Source organism: Urocitellus parryii, chromosome 12 (assembly GCF_045843805.1).
Source record: "Urocitellus parryii isolate mUroPar1 chromosome 12, mUroPar1.hap1, whole genome shotgun sequence".
In the NCBI taxonomy this organism is placed as follows: Eukaryota; Metazoa; Chordata; class Mammalia; order Rodentia; family Sciuridae; genus Urocitellus; species Urocitellus parryii.
Window position 1 is genome coordinate 75,718,274 of NC_135542.1, and position 20,395 is coordinate 75,738,668.

At 40.6% G+C, this 20,395-nt stretch overlaps 1 protein-coding gene across 2 annotated transcripts in view; it reads left to right on the top strand.

The window, feature by feature from the left end:
* Positions 1-20,395, top strand: part of Eml6 (EMAP like 6) — a 258,148-nt gene that overhangs the window by 204,791 nt on the left and 32,962 nt on the right. The window contains exons 25-27 of one of the 2 annotated variants that reach the window (XM_026399927.2): positions 1,950-2,126; positions 10,886-11,087; positions 11,196-11,337. In XM_026399927.2, coding sequence (XP_026255712.2) covers positions 1,950-2,126; positions 10,886-11,087; positions 11,196-11,337 — 521 coding nt within the window. The remainder of the gene's footprint in view (positions 1-1,949; positions 2,127-10,885; positions 11,088-11,195; positions 11,338-20,395) is intronic. The other variant, XM_026399928.2, reaches the window with a different exon arrangement.

Below are 20,395 nucleotides of genomic sequence, written 5' to 3' on the forward strand. Positions count from 1 at the left end.
TACTTCTCACTCAAGGTGCTAAGGAAGATGAGAGTTTTTAACAAGTTTGTTTAATCCTTTGGAGTTTTAGGAATTACAAGGTCTTTTCTATATGTGTGTATGTTTGTGTGTGTGTGTGTGTGTGTGTGTGTGTGTGTGTGTGTGTGTTTGCATACGCGCATCAAGGATTGAAACCCAGGGACACTCAACCACTGAGCCACATCCACAGTCCTTTTTTCTTTTTTTTTTTTTCATTTTGAGACAGGGTCTCACTAAGTTGCTTAGGGCCTTGCCAACTTGCTGAGGCTGACCTCAAATTTGTGATCCTCCTGAGCCACTGGAATATATTCACTACTGTGTCGGGCCAGATCATTCTTAAAATTCCATTTTAAATGCAATATTTTAGCTTCCAACAAGTTTAGGCACGTGCTTCCCCTGGAGAGCAGAGTGTCCAGATCTAGCAAACAGTGATATGTTGGGGTCACTACAGGCTGAGCAGAACCAAGCTCACTCTCCTGCCCATCTAACAAAGCCAGCACCAGTGCAGGGATTGGAGATGGACAAGGAGGGTCTCAGAAAAGGAACCTGGAAGGAAGTCAGTGGCTGAAAAGCCTGCTTCCAGAGCCTGTGGGGGATGGTTGCCTGCTTCTCTTCCTGTGAAGGTTGGTGTAGTGTCATGAGGGGCTGGAGGACCCCACTTCTGCCTCAGAAGATGGAAGTAACTGCCAAGTGACCGACCTGGAGTCCCTTCAGCCTCTGGTCCTGCCTGGGACTCTCCAAGTCACTGGGCCAGCCGCACATTTTTGGTTCCAGTTCTGCATTGTTCAAGAGAAGCACAGAATGTTAAATAAGGATAAATTTTGACTAAAAAGTGTATACCACCTTATGAGGTGACTAAAACCCTGACTACATATTTATCTTAATTTCTCTTCTAAGCAGTCACAGCAAGGAAAAAACAGAAGAACTGGAGGCCAAGGGCACTAGCAATGTGCAAAGCAAGGAGTGGTCTGGGCTTTAACTTTAGCTATGATTCTCTAATGATTTTTAAAATATTCTTTAGACAGTGCTTACCTAAAGAAACTGTAACACTAAGATGAACTAGCAGATCTCGAAAGAAAGTAAATGAGATAAAAAAAAAATCCCCCCGGAAAGCCAAAAACATAGTGTTGTCATTATTGTTTATTGTTGTTGCTTTAAAAAAAGAAACGCCTCAATGTTGTCAGGACTTAACATATAAATCGGAAATCTAGCCATGAATTTCAGACAAAACAGTTTTAAAGGATGAAATGTATATTCATGGCAATGCCGTGTGAACAGCTCTTCAAATTTGGGGGATAGTCTCTGTAGAGCATAAAAGATATTAAGCAAGCTGCAGAATCTTACTTTTCCCTCCAAGGAAAACCACTGCTTTGGTTCTTTAAAAAAAAGAAATTATGTCTTATAATTTCTGAAAATAATTTGCTAAGTGATCATCCCATTAAACACTTTAGCTCAGGAACATTTGGCAATGTCAACAGACAGGGGTGTGGTACTGAGACCCGGTGGATGAAAGCCAGGCATACTGCTAAACATCCCACCTAGCAAGGGACATTCCTCCACAACCAAGAATTATTCAGACGAAAGCATCAGTGCTGGGGTTGAGAAACCCTGCTCTGTTTATGGCTTATATGACTGTACATGTCTGATTAAAAACTAAAAATCTTTACTATTATCAGATTTCTACAATTCCAAAATGTACCTTTGATTTAGAGGAAAAATATTTGGATATTTGACTTCAGTGGGTTGCTTATTAAAATAATGCAGATACTACTCCAAATAAGTAACTTGGCGTTTGTGCACCTCAGCACGTGACTCAAGTGCCTGAGGTTGGCCTGGGTCATCATTTAGAACCACTCAGCTGCAAATGGATCCTCTGAAAACAAAAGAAACTAGATTGTGCAAAACTGTCATTTTCCTTCCTCCCCTGGCAGATTGAGAAGATAGAATGGGACTCATGGACCTGCGTTCTGGGGCCCACCTGTGAGGGAATCTGGCCAGTACATAGCGACGTGACGGACGTCAATGCTGCCAGTCTCACCAAAGACTGTTCCCTCTTGGCCACGGGAGATGATTTTGGTTTTGTTAAACTTTTTTCATATCCTGTCAAGGTAATATTTCATGTTTGTTATGTGTCCTTGCTCAGCCTCATTAATAACCCCAAAGCTATCTGTTACATCTAGGTGGATTTTTAAATTCTGAAGGAATAGGCAATCAATAATGTTATTTACGGTATCACTTGGGCTGTATAAAAAACCTCCTGATGTTTTGTTTGAGTGACTGACTAAAGTGAAATTCTTGTAGCTTAAAATTTCTTCTTGAAAGGGCTTTTAGAGGTCATCAAATCCAGCATCTTGCTGACTTTAAGTGATGAGTCATCTTTATGACATCTCAAACCACTATTTTTCTAATTAGTACTAGCACACTTCCAGGGATGAGCAACTTACGACCTCACAAAGCAGTCCGGTTCTTTTTTAAAAAGTTCCAGTTTTTTTTTTTTTTTAAAAAGCTATTGCTCTGTATTGAGAATTCCTTTCTCCTTAGCTGATGGTCTGGCCTCTGAACCAACTTTGAACCATCATTCCTGTCCTCTAACAGCCTTTGGAAGTAAGAGGATGATATTTGACCCACTTTAGCCTCATTTTCTCCAGCCTAAACCTCTGCAGTTCCTTCAGTCATTTCCCACATTCTATGGTTTGCAGCTGTGCCCTGGCATTTATTTTTATCAATTCCTGCTTAAACTGTCTCATCTAGAACTAAAGTCAATGCTTCAGGTGCAATCTGACCAGCTCACAGCATGCAGAACTTCTTAGAGCCCTACACTTCTTGGTTTTGGTTTTACATTTGCATTCAATCAAACTACAATGACATCCGCTGAATTAAAGTCAAATTACAGATGTCAGTCTTTAAAATATTCCATTTATTCCCATCCTATACTTAATGCAATTGATTTTCTGAGTACAGAACTTTATATCTGTATCCCTCAAAAAAAGTTTTCTCTTATTTATTTAATCCCATTGTTTCAGCCTATCAATATCTTTTAAATACCTTTTGGAAATATTTACTCTCCTACTTTTAGCATCATGTCATCTTCTGCTTTCACAATTGAGTTCTAGATCATGGAAAGACAAATAGAGAAACTAGAATACTACTGTAGCAGGAACCCTATTCTGACATTCCATTTGCTAAGCCACACATTTAGTTGCAGTTCTTTGATCAATAACAGAATCTTACATCATTCGGACTGTATAATCATGCAGCCTAGTCCAATAAGACTTTGTTAAATTACTAATGAAACACCCTATAAAAGATGTGAGGTTAGTTCACAGTGAAGCCCTGCTGGTAATCACTTGATTCCTTTCACAAGGGCTTATTGAACTTCCGTGTGATATTTCATCCCAGAATTTCCCACAAATTGCATCAGATCATGAACCAATATTTGCCAGTCTGTTTGTTTTCCCTTTGGGACACAGAAACCTTTTTATGCCTGATGCCACCTCTCCTGATTTCTAAACTCCTCGGCTATTGTTGATACTATTTCTGGGGTCTCCTTTGATGACATCCATCGTTGTGTAAATGAACCTTTCTGTTTTGAAGAGCCTTCTTTTTGACAGAGGAGATAAGTCAGTCTGCTTTCTGTTAATATTAAGCCATCAAATCTAAGAAGTATTCCTAACTTTTTTCTGTTTATCTTCTTAGTGTTTTACAATAGCTTTCCTGAAACTACACCAAGGGTCCATGCCAGACTTTTTTTTTTTAAAGGAGCATTGTTTTGATCATAACTTAAGGTTTCTTTGTTTTGTTTTTGTTTTGTTTTTAGTTCGTTTTGTTTTTTTGTGCAAGATTTCTGTGTTCCTCCGTGAGGATTCACTCCTCCTCCTATTATTCACACTTTTCAAACCTGAACACACTAGTTCTATTGGCAGGCACTTTGGTTTCTTTGGATGCTTTTTTGTTTTTCCTCTTCATTTGTTAATATCTGGCTGGATTATTGTTTTGAATAGCCCTAAGAGACATATTTGATTGGTGTCTAGTGTTCCCTTCATTGTCTATCCCAAGTTCCAGAGTCACCTGGTAACCTTTGCCCAATGACCTATCCCTTCTCCTTCACTTACCAGCCTTTCCTGTTTGATCAGAATTCAATTCTAAGTAGCCATTCTCCTTGATACTTCTTTGAAAAAAATAAATGAAATTGCTTTCAGGACAAGTCAAAAAAATTGATACTGTGATTTTAGTAGATCACAGTTTGGGCAGGCGTTTAGACAGCAGAAACCCTTGTGATACTATTATCTCATCCCTTCTAGGATTATTATTGGTCCTGGGATTTTAGCACCCATCTTCCTAGCCTGGTGAGGTGGGATATGTATATCATTTTAAGCTGTGTTTCTCAGACTCCCAGAGTTCCAGGGAATTGTCCTAGAGGCCACCTCAGGAAGAAGGACAGAGGCCCAGTGGAGGGCTCTGGGTTCTACCCCTGCTTCAGTTAGAATCGCTGTTTTCTGTGTCTTATTCATACAGCATCTGTGTAAGATATTTTTCCCCCAACGTTTTATTGTGAAAAACTTTGAGCAAACGGATAAAATGAAATGATAACAATGAAAACTCCTAGAAACCCACAAACTACATTCTACAATTAAAAGTAAATCGAGGAATTAATTTTAAAAAGTCTCAACTTTACACTTTGAGGAACTATTTAAAGAAGAACTAAATGAAGGAAACAATAAAGATTACAACAGAAACAAATGAAGCTTGGCCTGATGGCACACAGTTGTAATCCCAGCTCCTCAGAGGCAGTGCCAGGAAGATCACAAGTTCAAGGCCAGCCTGGGAAACTTAGACTCTTTCTCAAGGGGGAAAAAAAAGATTGGGGAGACATGGTGCTATAGTTCAGTGGTAAAGTGTGCAAGTCCCTGGATTCAATCCCAGTACTGCCAAAAAAGGAAAGAAATGAAATGGAGATTATTAAGATAATAGATCAATAAAACTAAGACTTCGTTCTTTTATTTTTAAATATTTATTTTTTAGTCGTGGTTGGACATAGTACCTTTATTTATTTATTTTTATGTGGTGCTGAGGATTGGATCCAGGGCCTTGCACGTGCTAGGCGAGTGCTCTACCACTGAGCCACAACCCCAGCCCCAAGAGTTTATTCTTTTAAAAGATAAAATTGACAAATCTTTAACTAAACTAACCAAGCAAAAAAAAAAAGAGAGCTCAAACACAATTATAAGTGAAAGAGGAGATATTACATGATACTATTTCAATACAAAGGATCATAAATCTACTATAAACATACGTCAACAGATTTGGATAAACTAGAATAAATTGATAAATTTCTAGAAACATACAACCTACCATGCATAAATGATAAAGAAGTAGAAAATCTGAACAGACCAATAGTGAGTAAGGAGACTGAATCAATAATCAAAATCTTCCTTAAAATCCAGAATCAGGGGCTGGGATTGTAGCTCAGTGGTAGAGCACTTGCCTGGCACGTGTGGGGCACTGGGTTCAAATCTCAGCACCACATACAAGTAAATAAATAAAACAAAAGTATTGTATCTATCTGCAACTAAAAATATATTTTAAAAATCCGGAATCAGATGGCTTCGTGGGTGAATTATACCAGACATTTAAAAAAATTAGTGTCAAAACGTTTCATTCTTTCAAGAAAAAAGATGAGGGGAACATTTTTAAACTCATTTTATGGGGCTGGCATTATCCTCATACCAAAGCTAGATAATGACGCTATAAGAAAAGACAATTATAGGCCATTTATACCTGGTGAACTAATAGGTGCAAAAATTTTCAACAAAATGCTAGCAAACCAAATTTGAATATTAAAAGGTTTATATACCGTGATCCAGTGCAATTTATCCCTGGCATTCAAGGATGGTTGAATGTATGCAAATCAACAAATGTGATGTGCCACATTAACAGAACGAAGAATAAACATGTATGATCGTCTCCATATATATGAAAAAAGCATTTGACAAAATTCCACATCCTTTTATGATTAAACACTCTCAACAAATTAAGAGCAATGTTCCTCAACATTAAAAAATGCCATAAATGATAAGCCCACAGCTAACATAATAATACTCCATGGTGAAAAACTGAAAGCTTTTCCTCTAAGTTCAGGAATGAGGCAAGGAAGCCCACTCTCACCACTTCTGTTCAGTATAGTTCTCAGTGATAGAGTGCTTGACTGTCATCCTCCTATTTGCAAGAACATGAATAAAACTGGAGGATGCTATGCTAAGTGAAATAAACTAGACACAAGTTCAAATGCTTATATGACCTCTCTTATATGTGGAATCTCACAAAGCTGAACTCATAGACACAGAATGGTGGTTGCCAGGAATGGGGTAAATGTTGGTGAAGGGGTACGGACATTTAGTTAGGATGAATAAGTTCTGAGGATCTAATTAAATCATGGTGACTATAGTTAATAATGCTGTATCATTTACTTGAAATATGCTGAGAGTTGATCTTATCGTATACAAACACAAAATGGTAATAGTATATGGTACTGGATGTGTTAATTAACTTCATAGTGGTATCCATTCCATAATGTTACATATATCAAATCACCACACTGTACACCTTGAATATATATAATTTTTGTCAATTATATTTTGATAAAACTGGAAAAAAGTGAATTATCAGGATACTCTTAATTGCATGTCAAAATTTGTTTCTTGGCATTTTTAATATAATTTATGTAGTTGAAATGCACAGATTTTGAAGTTTCTGTTAGGCGAGCTTTGAAAGCTCATACACATATATGACCCAAACTCTGATGAAGATGTAGAGCATCGTCCTCACCCCAGGATACTTCCTGAAGCTCCTCCCTCATCAGTTCCCAGCCCCTACTTTACCCTCAGGTAAAACAGCTGTTTCAGTGTTGTTCACCAACAGATTAATTTAACATGTTATAGAATTTCTTGTTAACATGATCAAGTAGGTACTGTTTTGCATCTGGCTTCTTCCACTCAGATAATGTTTGAGATTTATCTACATTGTATGTAATGTCTGTTCATTGTTATAACTGAGTGAAAAGTCCATTGTCTAACAGAGTTATATATAACAGGGTTTGTTTATATGCATTGATGGGCACATACTTTTCCAGTTTGGGATTGTGATAAAGCTGCTGTGAACATTTTTGGATGAATGTTTGTGGATCCTAAGTAAATACTTAGGATTGGAGTTTCTTAGGATCCTAAGAAAATACTGAGGACTGAAGTTTCTGGATCACAGGGGAAAATATATGTTTGGCTTTTAAGAAACTGCCAGACCTTTTAGCAAAGTGGCTGCATCATTTTACATTCCTACCAAAAATGTAAGAATTCTGGTTGCCAGCATTTGGATTGGCACTTACCATTTAGCTGTTCTGAGTGATAGATGGTTGCTATGGATTATGTTTTTAATGTACATTTCTGTGATAACTAATGATTCGGAACACTTTCATCTGTTGGCTATTTGTGAAGTGTCTCTGCAAATCTTTTGCCCATGATTTTAAGCTAAATTGCTTCTTGTATATTGAGTTCTACTGTATAATATTGGAAGAAACAGTTTCATAGTTATTTTTCTTCAAAAAAAAAAAAAAACAGTGGCCAATATGAATTCCTCTGGTGGTGTCACCTTCGTTCCTTCTCTATTTTTATCTGATTTTTTCAGCTCAGTTTCCTTTTCCAATATGCGGCCTCATACTAATGAGTATTTCTACCTGTGTGTCATTCCTCCAAGCTTCCTGGGTCTTTTGAACAAAGTTCACTTTCCGTTTTCAAGTGACTGTGTCCATCCTTCAAATTTCTACGTTGAAACCCTCATTCCAGTGTGGTTGTATATAGAGATAGGATCTTTACAGAAGTAATTAAAATTAGATGAGTTCTAAAGGTCAGGCCCTGACCTGACAGAATGAGTGTCCTTTTAAAAAGAGACACCAGAGTGTACTCTCTTTGCAAATGTTTGTGAACAGACACTGAGGAAAGCCCAGCGAGCTCATAGATGGGAAAGGTCTATCTAGAAGTCAGGAAGAGAGCCTGAGAACATTCCTATACCATACCATTGCTGCAGTCTGCCACTGAGTTCCATGTTACCGAGTGTTGATGGTACCTGTGAGATCTTATTACCACCACACAAGTCCCAAATTCAAGCTCCATTTATTATATGCTGAGACCTTGGGTCTTCCTCTTGACCCTGCCCCCCATACTCCCTTCCCTTTAATTACTAGGCATCTCTTCCAGGCATTTTTCTTTTTATGGCAAACGTATATCCTTATTAATATTTGGGTTTATAGTTCAAAGCCTTCCCACTTAGGTCATTGGTTCCCTGACAGTCATCTTGTCCCCAGAATCCAAGCCAAAGCCTACACCCTTTGCCAGCACCCACCCACTTTGCCCATACCTTAAACCACTTTCTAGAAAATCAAATTCTTTTTTTTAAAGTTGTTGATGGACCTTTATTTTTATTTATTTGTATGTGGTGCTGAGACTCGAACCCAGTGCCTCATGCATGCCAGGCAAGTGTGCTACACTGAGCCACAACCCAGCCCCTAGAAAATCAAATTCTTTGACACCATCTTTTTAGCTAACCAATTGCTTCTCATAGCTTCATTTCCCTTTCAAACCTAAGTCTTCCCACTGAAGAGGGGCTAAAAGACCACCACACAGCTTACACTTGTACATATCCTCCATGCTCTCAAGTCTGCAAGTTTCCTTCTCAGAACATCAACATTTTATAGCTAGAGAAACTATATGAAGTGTTGTGGTTATAGGGAGAGAGTCATCAGATTCTCAGAAACTTCTTTCCTAAAAATGGTTAAGAACCAGTGCTCTTGTGCACCCCAGCATGGGGGTGCACACCTGTAATCCCAGCAATTTAGGAGGCTGAGGGAAGAGGATTGCAAGTTTAAGCCCAGCTTCAGCAACTAATTGAGGCCCTGTCTCAAGATTTAAAAAAGGACTGGGGATGTGGCTTCGTGGTTAAGCACCCCTGGGTTCAATCTCCAATACCACAAAATAATAATAGTAATAAAACAGTGCTCTGGAGACATATTCCTGATTCTCCTGGCTCATTTTTCACTCATGAGTCACTAAGAGAAGAGAATTCTGGAGAAAGAGTCCAGAAATGCAGTCTGGCATGGTGGCCCATGGAGGCAGCTCTTCTGACTGGCTGTGCCAGTCTTCAAAAGTCCCTCCATGTGCCCTAATAGGAACCACCCAGCATCCCTTGCCGACCTCTTCCTCCTGAGACAGCAGGACCTTCTAGTAACTGTGATTCCCTTTATTGTTCCATGGATCACTGATCTTGTTTCCTATTACGAGAATTTTGAATCGCCCTCTGCAGGAAGGATCTCAGCTTTGTTAAGTAGTTTCAGTGGCCCATAGTATTGTCCTCTTTCTCTGTCCTGCGTCTTCTCTCTACAGTGTGACTGTGGTCACCTTAACGTCTGTTTAAATTCTCCCATCCTGTCCACAAACCCTGTGTCCCCTCTGATAAGGGTGCAGGGAGGCATGTCTCAGGTTCTTTCACTTTCTCCTCTTGTAGAGAACTCAACTTGGAGTAGATATGCATGGGTGGGTTTGTGCTTCCAGCAGGAAGGCCAGCAGGACACATGGCTATAGCCACTGTGACTATCCTGTACCTGGATCTTACATAGTCACACGGGGTTCCCCTGGGAATTCTGCCTTTATTCTGCCTGTGTGCTAGCAAACGAAGGATTGTGGAGAGCTCTTGGAGCTGCTGCCTGCCTGATTGCTTCACTGATCTTTCTAGAGTCACTACTCTGCTGTGGAGCAGGCAACTCCACTAAACTGTCAGGGAGGGTCAACCAGAGACAGCTCTTGACCAAGAGTACTTCAGAGTCACCCACGCTCCAGCACCTGTTTCCTGCCCTGTGTCTGCGCTGGTTTTAGGTTTTCTAGTGGCCCTTCCAGAGCCCTGTGGAAGCCTCTTGTCAGTTATTTACTAAAGTTTTCATCTGGGATACCGGTGGCCGTCTCATGACCTCCGAGAGTTCATGTGGCTTCGCTCATTGCGTAAGGTATTCCCTGGGAGCCGCTGAGAAGATGGAAAACTCTACCTCTTTAAATGGCTCCCTCTGGAGATGTTGTTGCCAGTGTCTCATGAGCCTAAAATGGAAGCTCCTCCTGGTGCCAGCTTCAGTTTCCCAGCACTTGCCAGGGCTGCCCTGGGGGAAGCTGCTGACCGCATTCCACCCTCTGCCCCTTGCCACCTGGGGTCAACGTGGTGGCCTGGGCACCCCACTCCAGGTGCTTCCAGTAATTACTACTAAATTTGGGTCTTATTCGACTTTTGTGGGTTGAGCAGGAGCTTGCTTTGCTTTTAAATCCGTGTTTTGAGTGTTTCTAGTGTTAGAAATGGTTTCCAGTGGCCACAGTACAAACCGCTGCTGTGTTTGTTTTAAATCTTGAGATTCCTTGCTTTTCTGTCATTTCTGGGTCTGTGGTACAAAAGCCACTGTAGGAATGGTGGGGAAGACACTTTTGATCTCTGATGTCAGCCAGACTCTCAATCAGAAGTTTATACTTGGAAACCCATGGAGATGGCACATATGATATGTGACAGAAACAGGCTTTTTATACAGCTATAGGCTCCTAGAAACATTCATTGCCTCAAAAGGTATTTATTGAGAACCTATTATGAGCCAGGAACTAAGAGACCTAGTCCCTGCCCTTGTGGAACATGTGTTCAGGTGACATGTAGGGAAATTTCTCTTTGGGATGAGCTGCTTCATCCCATCGAGTAGAGTCCACCTAGAAAACAACATGGATGAAATAACCCAGAAAAAAAAAATAACAAGCCACTGACTGGGGTAGATGCCAATGTCTGGCTTTATATACAGGGGCAGCATGCAAGGTTCAAGAAGTACGTGGGGCACAGTGCCCACGTCACCAACGTGAGATGGCTGCACAATGACTCCGTGCTGCTCACGGTGGGCGGCGCCGACACAGCCTTGATGATCTGGACCAGGGAGTTTGTGGGGACCCAGGAGAGCAAGCTGGTGGACAGCGAGGAGTCTGACACGGATGCCGAGGAGGATGGAGGTGAGTCCCAAATAGCCACATGCCTCTGGTGCCACCTCACCTCCCTCTATGGCCCCTCCTGAGCCATTGCAAACTAACTCACTCCCCAATTTCTTTGTGTCGTTTGAGGCTATGACAGTGATGTTGCTAGAGAGAAGGCCATTGACTACACCACCAAGATCTATGCTGTGAGCATCAGAGAAATGGAGGGCACCAAACCACACCAGCAGATGAAAGAAGTGTCCATGGAAGAAAGGTATGGTGTCGCAAGGTTTGTCTGTGTTTGTTGTGCCTGACAAGAGACTTATTTAAACCAGAATGCATTTGTCCTCAAAAGCTGGTACTGAAGCAAGTCTTTTATGATCTGTAGACTTAACCTATATATGGGTTCAAGCTGGGGACATTGCCCAGTGTCCTCACGATTTGTCCTCACAACATGGCACTTGATAGGACTTTCTGCCTAGTAATAACTATTAATAAATATAATGTCACCTCTTATCACTCTTTGTAGAAGTTGATTATGGGTACGACTTGAACAGAAGTGAAGTTTTGTTGGACTTCTCTAGCCTTGCTGGATCTGGAGAGGATGCCAGGGTAGCCCAGAAGCTGTCCCGAATGCGATGGTTGACAGGAACATATGCTGATGAGCGGGATAGGAGTGAAATTGGGCTTTTCTCATTCAACAATATTTGTGGAGTTGTGAAAAATCTTCCATTCTGACTAGAGTCTTGCCATACCTAGTCACTTGGTATAGATCTCTTATTGCGTCTTCCCTTACCCAGAATTGTTCCAGGAGGTCAGTAATTCCACATCTAACTCATTTGATTGCCTTGAATGCTATACATGAAAGAAGTTTTCTAGTAGCATGTGATTCCTTTTGATGAGTGATTTTAAGTATAGATAAACTGTCCAACATTGTAGCATTCTAAAAAGCAAAACTCATAATTATGTAATTGACCACATTTGTACTTTGGATGATAATGAGTAAAGATTCTCATACTTAAAGTGAATTTCATGGATCTCAAAGGTACTTTAAGAATTCTCTGTGGCACTTCACCTTGTGGTGGGCTTGGTGTTCACAACTATGTTAGTCCTGTGATGTATAAGTCATGAAATCAAGTAATTTGCACTTGATAGGACTTTCTGCCTAGTAATAACTATTAATAAATATAATGTCACCTCTTATATTAGGTGGGAGTTTAGATGAAAAGAAAGAAAATGTGACTCCCAACCTTCTGCTTCAGTTCAGTGCCAGATGATAAAATAAGCTTGATAAGTGGTGGGTGTGCTTCTGGCAAGAAGATGGTATCTGATGCAGAAAAGCACTAATTTTTCCCTAGCATCCTCATTAAATGTTGCTATGATGGCTCAGAGTTCTCTTTTAATTAAAAACACAGATTTTTTTTTTGCAATGGTCTGTATAGAAGTGTAGTTTATTTTGTTTGCAACATAGTTTTAAAGTGGCCACAAAGACAGGAGGACTTAGTTCTAAGAATTAAGAAAAAAAATGAACCATATGCACATAAGTACATGAGTAGGCCTCCCACTTAACTAATCCACTCTAAAAAAAAAAAAAAAAAAAAAAACATTTGGTCTAAGTTAAAATTCTTTTGGGGGGAAAAAAATTATCCGTCCTTTCCAATTGTCCAATTGCACATTCCATTGTGAAGTGCATTGACTTGGCCATTATTCCAAGGTTGTTTCTGGCTGATGTCTACAAAATGTGATGGTGTCTCATGCTGAGATTTAGACCAGTGTAAAATATAGTCAGCTAACCAAAGTCTTAATTCCCAAATAATATAGCTGATTTCAAACTTAATCCACAGCTCATCTGAATCTCTCCTTGTCTTATGTCTCCAAGACTGGGCTACAGAAGTGTCGCACTGTCCAATTTAGTATAGGGTGGGAGGTGTAAGGGTAGAGAGAACCTTGAGGATTTTTCCATTTTAAAATTCAGAATTTTGAAGTTCCCTTACTGCATCATGCAGTTGCAAATTTGTGATACATTAGCACACACTGAATTCACTTTTTTTTAAACAAAAGAAAAAAAAATACTTCATACTATTATGAGATATAGGAGTAGGCCTTTCAGTGCTTTACTGGCACTTTTAAAAATAATTCACACTAGAATGCAGCAAAGAAAACAATTTTAAGATAAGTATAGGGTCCGGAGGAATAATCAAGTGTTTTCTATAGAGAGCAACTTCCTTGATAACTTAAAAAGCCTTGACAGCATCAGTTTGCAGAAGGGGCTGTAACCAGAGAGGCAATGCCAGCTGCACAGCATGCTGGGAGCACAGCGTGCCCACGCCAGCCAGGGCAGCAGTAGATGATACCTGACTTAGCAGCCTCCATGGAGGCAAAGCAGAGCCAAGGACAAGCAGTCTCTACTCACCCCCGTCAGTCATTTTTTGGGAGCCTGAACCTCAGAAATCAGGCTGTAGGCAGCTTCTGAACCAGTGCCAGTAAAAAGGCACATTTAGGCATTTGTGAGAAAGCAGGGTGAGTGATGAAAGGTGGGTTCTTTTTTTTTTTTTGGTTCTGGGGCTCAAACCCAGAGCCTGGTGCATGCTAGGCAAGCACTCTAGCCCTGAGTTACATCCCCAACCCTGGGTGGTACTCTTGACCATAAATGACATAGAACTCTTTAGTGCTCAGCTAGGTAGAAAACAGGTTGCAGGGACTCAGGGATCCTAAGAATTAGGGACAGTGACAAAAAAATGCTGAGTGCCTCAGACATGAGGAGCATAGAGCCAAGCAGCACCCAGTTCCTCCCTGGGAATATTCAGGACTGTCAACCAACAGCTCCTGAAGCTGCTCCCTTTAACTATTCAAGCCCTGCTGATTTGAGAGGCACAGGCTCCCCTTGACTTTCCCTTCATTGTCCCCTTCCTGGTGCAGGATGCCAGCAGATACCTGGGCGCGTTTCCTAATCACCTAGGCTGAAACATACTCCCATGAGACTAATGAGTGACAAGCACTCAAAGATGGAGATGTGCACTTGAAACAATTGTTCCATGCAGGGGCCTATTTTGTCTCTTATTAATGTTCCAGGCAATTCTGTCTCTAATTAAATCTCTTTCCACCTCTAAAAGCAGTTGGAAACCTTGAGATGAATAGAACATCTGTCATACTGAGGAGAAAAAAATGCCTTGAAGACAGCTGCGCATTATGCATCAATCATTTTCTAACCAACCAAATGCCTAGTGCCTAAATTGTAAGATAGTCATGGGCTGTTTCTAATTAGTTTCAGTTATCGGATTTTAAAATAGCTATGAGACTTTAGATCATGCTTTTCTGTGCAGTTTCTAATACATGGTAAGTTCTTATTCTTCAGAAATCATATGATCTTCAGTTCCAGTCTTTTGAGAAATGAGAAAGTTGAGAACAAAGTTGTAATTGCTCTCATAATAATACTGAGTGGTTCCTGCCAAATGTGGAATATCTTACAGGTGTTTATCCACCCACTTCAACTTTGCTCCAGCACCTTGCTTTCTTCCTTGACTTAGACTTGTTTAGCCAGTCCCCAACCTTGGGTAAACCTGTTGTTCAACTGCCACATGCAGCATGTGGCTGAGAAGTCCTGAAGTCTTTTCCATTCCTGGGAATCCATGCTTTTGCCTGTCATCGGAACACTCAGGGCTGCCCCACACTGCTCTCCTTCATCCCCAGCTGACTCAGATCTAATTCTGGCCTACAGGAATCTTTCCAAACCTTCCCTGCCTCTCAGGTTCCTTACTCCAACATGGCATATCCCTTACTCTCAACTTTTGACCTCGGATCCTCCTTTGCCATGTTTTCTCATAAGGCCATGGCTGTTTTGTCCATCTGCAAACTTGAATTATTTAATAGATATTTAAAATGTCAGGAAATTCCTTTTGAAAAAAAGAAGGGGGGAAGCATAGGTTTTCTCAGAAACTTAAGGAATAAAATGCTTACTGTTAGCCAGGCATGGTGGCGCATATCTGTAATCCGAGCTGCTTGGGAGGCTGAGGCAGGAGGATCACTAGTTCAAAGCCAGCCTCAGCAACTTAGTGAGGCCCTAAGCAACTCAGTGAGACCCTGCCTCTAGATAAAATTCAAAAAAGGGCTGGGGATGGGTCTCAGTGGTTAAGTGTCCCTGAGTTCAACCCCTGGTCCCCACCCCTGCCACCCAACAAAAACACTTACTGTCATCACAGCACAAAGGACTGTACTCAAATTCTGTATTCTGACTTTGTTTCTTCTCCCAATCTAATTCGATGACAAAATCCCTAATGTTTGCTCAGTACCAAGTACTAGAGTTACCTATAAAACTAAGAAGTTTCTTTCACCACATTATCAAAGCCACCTCTAGATTATGTGTTGCTTTTGATTGATAAGATAGGGCTCTTCAAAAGAGTCACCCAACCCAAACTGGCCATTTTTTGGCTCACACATCTAAAACTTTAGGGACAGAGCAACTTCTGGTGTCTCTCGATATGAGGACTCAAATCCTGCTGCTGGGATTGTGCTCTTGCTCCATATCTCAACTCTACTCCCTCTGGGTTATTGAAATTCTTCAAGTAGCAAAACGGTGACAGTACCTAGACTCTCTAGTCTTTGTGAGTCAAAACCAGCAGGAAAGAACTACCTCTGATTCACAATCTACATAAATGTCCTGTCATGCTCAGGTGGATCCCATGATAACTGTTGAGCCAATCTCTATGGCCCAGAATAAAAGAGACTTTGACACTGAGTATATAATCACATGCCACCCATAGACTAGCAATGTTATCACCTTCACCAGAACCAAATGCATTGCAAATGCATTTACCACCACCCTAAGAGAGACATCCCAAAAAAGTTACCGCATCCAGCCCTATATCTAGCATCTCTAGGTGCTATGAAGTCCTCTCATCCAGGTCCAGATAAAACTCCTCACTGTCCTGTTGCTAATGATGTTAACTATCTTAAATATACCAAGTACACCATGGTGAAGAGAAGACAGAATTGGGATTTTTTTTTTAAACTGTGAACAAGGAAGAATAAGACATAATATGCAATGGTCACTGTTCTATGGCCATATTATCCTCAACTGGACAGGACAGTAGAGCATTCCTGCCCTGGCCATGTGCATGCTTTGCACAATGGAGAGTTATATGAATGTTGGAAGATGCTGACAGGGTGTAAAGGTTTTGTTCATAGACATACAGCCTTGAAAACCTGAAGTAGGAGGTGACTCTTTTAAAAAAGCACGGCTTCTCAATTCTCCCAAATTCCCACTGGGATGTAAATGATGCTTGTGCTTCATCATTTGCATAGGAAAATGTATACCTTCTCACCTCTCCTGGGCTCCTCCCTGATCTTTGAGAGACTGGCACCGGGTTTGGCTGTTCCCCAGATACAGGTGACCAGTGCACACAGGCTGCCAGGTGGGGAGGGGCAGGTGCACTTTCAAAGACATTTCCCAGGAGACGCACGTTTCAGGTCAGTCTAAATTCCACTTTTATCATCTAATTCTCTGGCCTAACATTGGGTGTTTCATAGTATCAACCTAGGAGGAAAATATCTTTTATGTCTCAGGTAACTACTTAATTCCTAAAGCGAAGGTCAGTTAAAACATCTGCCACTCTACTCTCATATTTTGGTGGTAAACTAAACACCAGTTAATCAATTGCTATTGGCAAATATTCCTCCTTTTTTTTTTAGGCTCAACTTATGTTAATTAGTGGTTATCACTGTGTCACATTTATAATTGTCACTGTCTGGTCTTCAGCAGACTTTCCTTTGGGTTGGTGTAGATGTCTTCTTCATAGTACCACCGTGAAACTCTGAAATTGTCCTTGTTTTTTGACAATAGGTTCTCCTCCCAAATTTGGTTTCCCTTTCTCAGGAATGGCATCTGGGCTCTATGAGTTGTGTTTTTCCCCAGGACTACTAGAGATAGCTTGAATTGTTACAGACACACCAGGCAAGGTGGCACACACCTGTAATCCCAGCTACTTAGGACCCTGAGGTAGGAGGATTGCAAATTTGAGGCCAGCCTAGGCAATTTAGCAAGACCCTATCTCAAAATAGAAAGTAAACAAGGCTGGGGATGTAGCTCAGAGGTGGAGTATCTGTGAATAGAAAGTAAACAAGGCTGGGGATGTAGCTCAGAGGTGGAGTATCTGTGGGTTCCATCCCTGATACTACTGGGGAAAAAACTGTAGACGCAAAATAGAAAATGTCTATTTTGCTAGGGAGGGCATGGTAGAACAAAGCTGCTCACCTCATGGCTGGGGTAGAGAGACCAAGGTTCCATCCATCCTGTTTAAGGACACACCCTCACACACACCTTAAAACCTCCCAGGAGGCCCCACACCATTTCCCAATAACACCTAGCCAAGAATTGAGTCTTTAATACATGAGCCTTTAGGGAATATTTTAGATCCTAACTAAAGCACCTTGTTTTAATAGTGGCTTTTGTTTGGTTGCTTTTTGCCACTGTTTTTGAGGTATCATGTTACATATTATAATTTTAAATGCTAACAATTATGTGTCATTCAATTATGTTTTACACTCTTGTCTCAAATTTAGAAATCTTTCCTTTTCTGATTCTGATTCTTCACTCAAGCTCCTAAATTGGCTTCAGAAAAGCAAAAATATGGGACATCTATTATCTTAGATAGAATTTTGTAAAATTGGTAGACAGTGAAAGAGATAACCTAAGTCTTTCAGATTTGCCAAACTCTGTCATTTGTGGTCCCAGGAAAGAGACGATCCTCCCAACAGGAGGTAATTGAAGGGCACTTAATGAAGAGATTTAACAAGGGGTGGGCAGGGTTAAGAAAAAGGGGCAGGAAGGGGCCCTGGAATTAGCACAGCAGGATGCCATTACCAGCCCTGGGCTTGAGGGGAAAGGGGAAGAAGCCATTGCCCGAGGGAGAGAACAGAGCTGTACTAGAGGGCCACTGGGACCAGAGCTGGAACCTGTGGGAGAGTGTTGGAGGTCATCAGCCTGGGTCCCAGCAAGGAGGCCTGGAGAGAATGAAAGCCCTTGCATTCTCCTGCATTCTCCCCCGGCGCTGAGATCTGCTGCTAGTGCTTCCCCTTAGAGGAAACCAGCCAGAGCCATAGTTTTTACACCCCTCTCTGGGGGTACCACAGGAATCAACTTTAAAAAGATGTCAGGACCCTGGAGAGTCTTCCTTTCTAAAACTCTTACGTGCGCATTACATTTTGGCATTCCCAGATCTTTGGCTCGTCTTCAGAGGTTTTTGTTTTCATGTGAAGAAAATAACAGAGACATTAGAAATTACAGAAATGATTACTGTCAACAAATTAACAAACAGCCCCAATCTTGCATGATGGATGTGATCATCGAGGAGGTGACTCCCAAAGGTCCTTCCTTCTTAATAATGTATAGATAAGGCCGTAAAACGATCTACAGGTGTGTTCTACTGCAGTTCAAATGAACTGTGGGGACGTGGTTAACAATTTATTTTTAAGTGTATACACAGGCAGCTCCTAACTGCTTAGATTAACCATCTGCATGGGGGATGATAACAGTGGTTTTTTGTTTTTTGGTTTTTTTTTAATTTACTATATTCAGTTGGAACCTGCATTCAGAGAGAATCCTAACTTTGTTTTGACAAAATACACACTAAATATCAATTGAACTATGCTTATCAAAATTGCATATAAATATTCCCTCACCTTAGCTGAGTGTTGTTTTCTCCAGATGAGGATGTAGCTCAGCAGTAGGGTGATTGCCTGGCATTCAGAGGCCCTGGGTTCAATCCTCAGTTGCATGGGGTGGGGGGGTGTGTTTGTTTGTTTGGTTTGATTTCTTTTTTTTTTGTTTGTTTGTTTTAAGGTCTTTTATTAACAGGCACTATTGCAGATTTTGACTATCCACCAGGAATGAATTAAAGAATGGAAGACTTCCACTTTGTTTCCATACCATCTTCACAAAGTTATTTTACTTAATACAGCGTTTTCCACTTAATTGCAAAAGGAGAGATTCAAGTCCAACTTCTAGTCTTCTTACCTCAGAAGCTGCATAGCTTATGGCCACAAATTAAAATCCTGCACTGACCTAAGGTCTCTTTTTCTTCTCCCCCCCCCTCCCACCCCCAAAGGCCTTTGGCTTGCAGCCAGCCTCTCCTGCTTTATCTCAGGCTAAAGGTCATCACGCCCTTAAAAAAGAAAAAAAAGTAGAAAAGTTATTTTTAACACTTAAATTATATTATCTTGGCACAATTTAATTTAACTTACCAATGAATTATGAATAACTATAGAAAATATATTCATTATTTTAGCTACCAATTTATCAATTATAATTCATCTAGATATTCAGCTATTTTGCCATGGTAGGTAACATGTACACAACCACCTTATGGCACGGGGATTTTTTTTCCCCTCAGCGCTGGGGATGGGACCCACAGCCTTATATGTGTTGGGCAAGTGTTCTACCACTGAACCCCAGCCCCAACCACCTTATTTTCTAAAAAAAAAAAAAGTGGGCTTTTTAAATATTTTTTTTAGTGTCTTATGGATATGCATGATGGTGTATATTCATATATGTACATGGAAAGTTAGGTCAAATTCATTCCACTGTGCTCCCTTATCCTGTTCCTTTTCTCTCCTCCTCAATCCCATTTGTCTATTCCACTGATCTATCTTCTATTTTGATGGAATGACCCCCTTTTATTTTCCTCTCTCCCCTCTTATTTTGGACTAGCTTCCACATATCAGAAAACATTCAGCCTTTGACTTTTGGGGCCTGGCTTATTTTACTCAGCGTAATAATCTTCAGTTCCATCCATTTGCCAGCAAATGGCATAATTTTATTCTTTTTTATGGCTGAGTAATACTTCATTTTGTATATACACCACATTTTCTTTATTCATTTACCTGTTGATGAGCATCTAGGTTGATTCCCCAGCATGGCTGTTGTGAATTGTGCTGCTTTGAATATTAATGTGGCTGCATCCCTATAGTATGCTGATTTTAAATCTTTTGGATAAATACTGAGGAGTGGGATAGTTGGGTCTGGTGGTGTTTCCATTCCTAGTTTTCTGAGAAATGTGTTCTTCATAACTGATATTCTAACTGAAATGAGATGAAATCCCAATGTAGTTTTGATCGTATTTTCCTAATTACTGCAGATGTTGAACATTTTTTCATATGTTTGTTGGTCATTTGTTTTTCTTTGAGAAGCGTCTGTTTATTTCTTTTGCACATTTATTAATTGGGTTATTTGTTTTTCTGGTGTTAAGTTTTTTGAATTCTTTATATATACTGTATATTAATGCCTATCACAGGGCGGCCAGCACCCCGCCAGGGTCATTTTCTGTCCAGGAGGGGATGAGCCACTTGAGAAA